General features: G+C 45.7%; 1 protein-coding gene across 1 annotated transcript in view; it reads left to right on the forward strand.

The window, feature by feature from the left end:
• LOC113210627 (uncharacterized) overlaps positions 1–3,080 on the forward strand; it is a gene marked incomplete at its 3' end in the record, with an annotated part of 31,814 nt that overhangs the window by 574 nt on the left and 28,160 nt on the right. The window contains exons 2-3 of the mRNA XM_052273432.1: positions 252–438; positions 2,809–2,930. Of these exons, the coding sequence (XP_052129392.1) occupies positions 252–438; positions 2,809–2,930 (309 nt within the window). The remainder of the gene's footprint in view (positions 1–251; positions 439–2,808; positions 2,931–3,080) is intronic.

The following is a 3,080-nucleotide window of genomic DNA, read 5'->3' on the forward strand; positions in this document are numbered from 1 at the left end:
CCCACCCTGTCCCAGAAAAATTTGATCCATATATTACTTGCTGTAGCGGAGGGGAATAGGAATCAAACGATAAAAATTGGAGTGCATAACAAACGGTCAAACTCCTCCACCAAACGTAATTGTCAGCTACGCTTTGCTGTTGCCGCAACTCCGTTCGGCAGGGTCTCGGTTTGCTCTGCCGGTCGAGCACCCAGAGACGCCCTGAGTCAGGGGACAAATAGAGTAAAACATGTCTTCTCACTGTTGCACAGCCGCGGGTTGCAATGAACAGGTCCCTGACAATCGTGCTGGTGGCCGCCGCGGTCGTGGTCCAGACTCTGGTCGCGCTGCCCAGCGCGGAACGGGACAGCGATGCGGATGAATACAAACTGCCGGCAGATCTTCTGATCGGCGCCGGTGTGTCCGCGATTCAGACCGAAGGGGCCTGGGACGAAGACGGTAAGCAAACGAATCATACCGTGAACGAGTCTGTATCTGCTGAATGCTCACTGCTGTACTATTCTTATTGCAAACTATACTCGTTGCAACTTTGCAAAGAATTCTATAGCTTTGCTTGAATAGGGTATCCCTCTAGAGCGCGGAGCGGAACTAAGAAGAACAAAAGCGGATACAGAGAGCGGTCGTGGGGGCGGGCGGGGAGGCTCCCCTAGCACCCGCCGCTCCCCCGCGCGCCTGCCCCCACGACCGCTCTCTGTATCCGCTTTTGCTCTTCTTAGTTCCGCTCCGCGCTCTAGAGGGATACCCTATTGCAACGCTAGTCCAGATTGTCAGGTGCGACTGTAAATTTGAATACAGTCTGACCGTATTCTAAAATACAGTGGACACTGTACCAGGTGGTGATAGGGTGGACTGTCAAATTTAATACAGTTTTTGTTTATATATTGTTGTTGTAGTTGTGACGTAGAATTTCTGAACATATTACTGCACGTAGGTTTGTGAGAAAATGCGCTATATATATGAGAGCTCTGCAGCGAGCGGGCATGTGAAAGCGGGCGTCCGAAAGCGATAGTGCACAAGCTCGCGCGGCGCCATAGCTCCCTCTCACTCCAATCCGCTTTCGGACGCCGAGCAGTTCTCTGCGAATGGGCCACTTTTGACATTTGTATGTCGAGAAAAAAAACATTCAGTTTTATCCAGATTTTCTTCTGGTATGTTGCTTACTGCCGTCCCTATAGATACAAGATTTCGAAGATCCGAGCTCCCATTTATAAGTTACAAAATTACCCTATAGCATCATAAGGGATCCTTATAATGCTTACGGATCTCACTGCAATCCGTTATGTGATACTTTTACTCAATTTTTGCAATAACTGGTGTTTTGCGATTCTCACGCTAATGGGCATGATAACTCCAAAAAATCTGATACTTTTATCACATTTTTTAGAGTTATCGTGCCCATTAGCGTGGGAATCGCAAAACACCAGTTATCGCAATTTTTTGTGTTAAAAGTATAGCAAAACCAGACTCAGTGTCTTACTGGTTACGGATCTAACAAAATCGTATAAAATCTGACATTTTAGACGAACGAGCGACCGATCGGCAAGGGCGAGACGTATTTTGGGTCAGGTTCACAACACGGACACAACCCCGTCTCAACCTCAATCTTGGTATACATGAAAAAACTTCTATTGTTTATTTATAGATATATGATAGATAGGGCGGGGCCCTACTCTCGGGCTTCTGTACTTCTTTTCAGTTAAACACACATTGTATATAATATTATATATTGTATATATGTATATTGTATATAATAATTCGGCTAAAATCGTTCAACCGGTAAGTCGGTAATCACCGTATATTCGGTGAAAAACCGGATTTCAGTTAACCGGTTTTTACAAACAGGACACCGGTTAATCGGTGACAGCCAAAATACCGGTTAAAACCGAAAAACCGGTTCACCGGAACAACCCTACACGGATCTTACACTCTATGCTTACACTAGCAGTTTTTAGGTGTTCTAGTCAGTCTAGGCGGCGAACTAGACAAGCCTCACCTGCGTTTGAAGTGTCGTCTGGCAGAGGAGACATAACTTTATCTAAGGGAAGTTTCTTGGTAGTCGTATGTTGTTTTGCGGTAGAAAAGTGGCAAAAACTGGCTTTATGACTTTTGTTACCTTTCCATGGAGGACATTTTTTGAGACAGTCGTGTTAAGACATCTGTGACTTTCTGGAGACGGGCCAAGTGTGAGAACATAGCCTCATGTGTGTAGAACTCGACACCACCTGCGGAAATCAGTTTTCATATCCCCTTTCGGCGTACAGAGAAGTTTAAGTCCGAAATCAGGAGTTGTGGACATGCAAAATGGTTACGGATCCTACATTTTAGACCCTCTCCGTTACAACATCTTTTGAGGGGATGACTTTACTGTCAAGGTAACATTTGTTTTCTGTTTAGTTAGTATGAAGACGCAGATATAGCAAAAAAATCGTTCAGATCGGTTAAGAATTCGATGAAATAGAGCGTGGACACGAAAGTGACCCATTCGCGGAGAACTGCTCCGCCCTGTAGGTATCCGATGCCTGCTTGCTGTATTGTTCTTGACCTTAATGTATCTTTTCGCGTGATATTTTTGTGAATTAGCCTTTTAATCATTTCTTTTATAATTGAACACAATTTTTGGCGTAGGCGCTGGGCAGCGCGCGTGGGGGGACTACTCAGAGAGCAAGGTGTCTATTGCTGCTCTGGTACCTGGGCGTGGGTGTGGAGCTGCTCAACAGGTGGTGTTGAACCATGTCGCGCCCACCCCCTTCTGTCTGTCAGAAACGGGTCCATTTAAATACATAAGTTTGACTTCTTTTGCACCTACAGGTAAGGCAGAGAGCGTAGCGGACTGGGTCTTCAACGTGCTGAAAATGGAACCAAACAATAAAGTAGCAGCAAATTCCTACCATCGCTACAAAGAAGATGTTAAAATGGCAGCTGAGCTCAAAGTAAGTGTTTTAACGTCAACTCAGTGCGTTAACTCTCCGGAGAGCACCAACGTGGCCACCTGAACATTACAAGATGCAGTTGGGTGTTTTTTAGCCCGCCCTTCTGCTTTGAAAAAGCTATCCAGCGGGCTTATGCAAACGACCTCGTGT

This window comes from Frankliniella occidentalis, unplaced genomic scaffold, assembly GCF_000697945.3.
Source record: "Frankliniella occidentalis isolate FOCC.00 unplaced genomic scaffold, Focc_3.1 Scaffold271, whole genome shotgun sequence".
NCBI classification, from domain to species: Eukaryota; Metazoa; Arthropoda; class Insecta; order Thysanoptera; family Thripidae; genus Frankliniella; species Frankliniella occidentalis.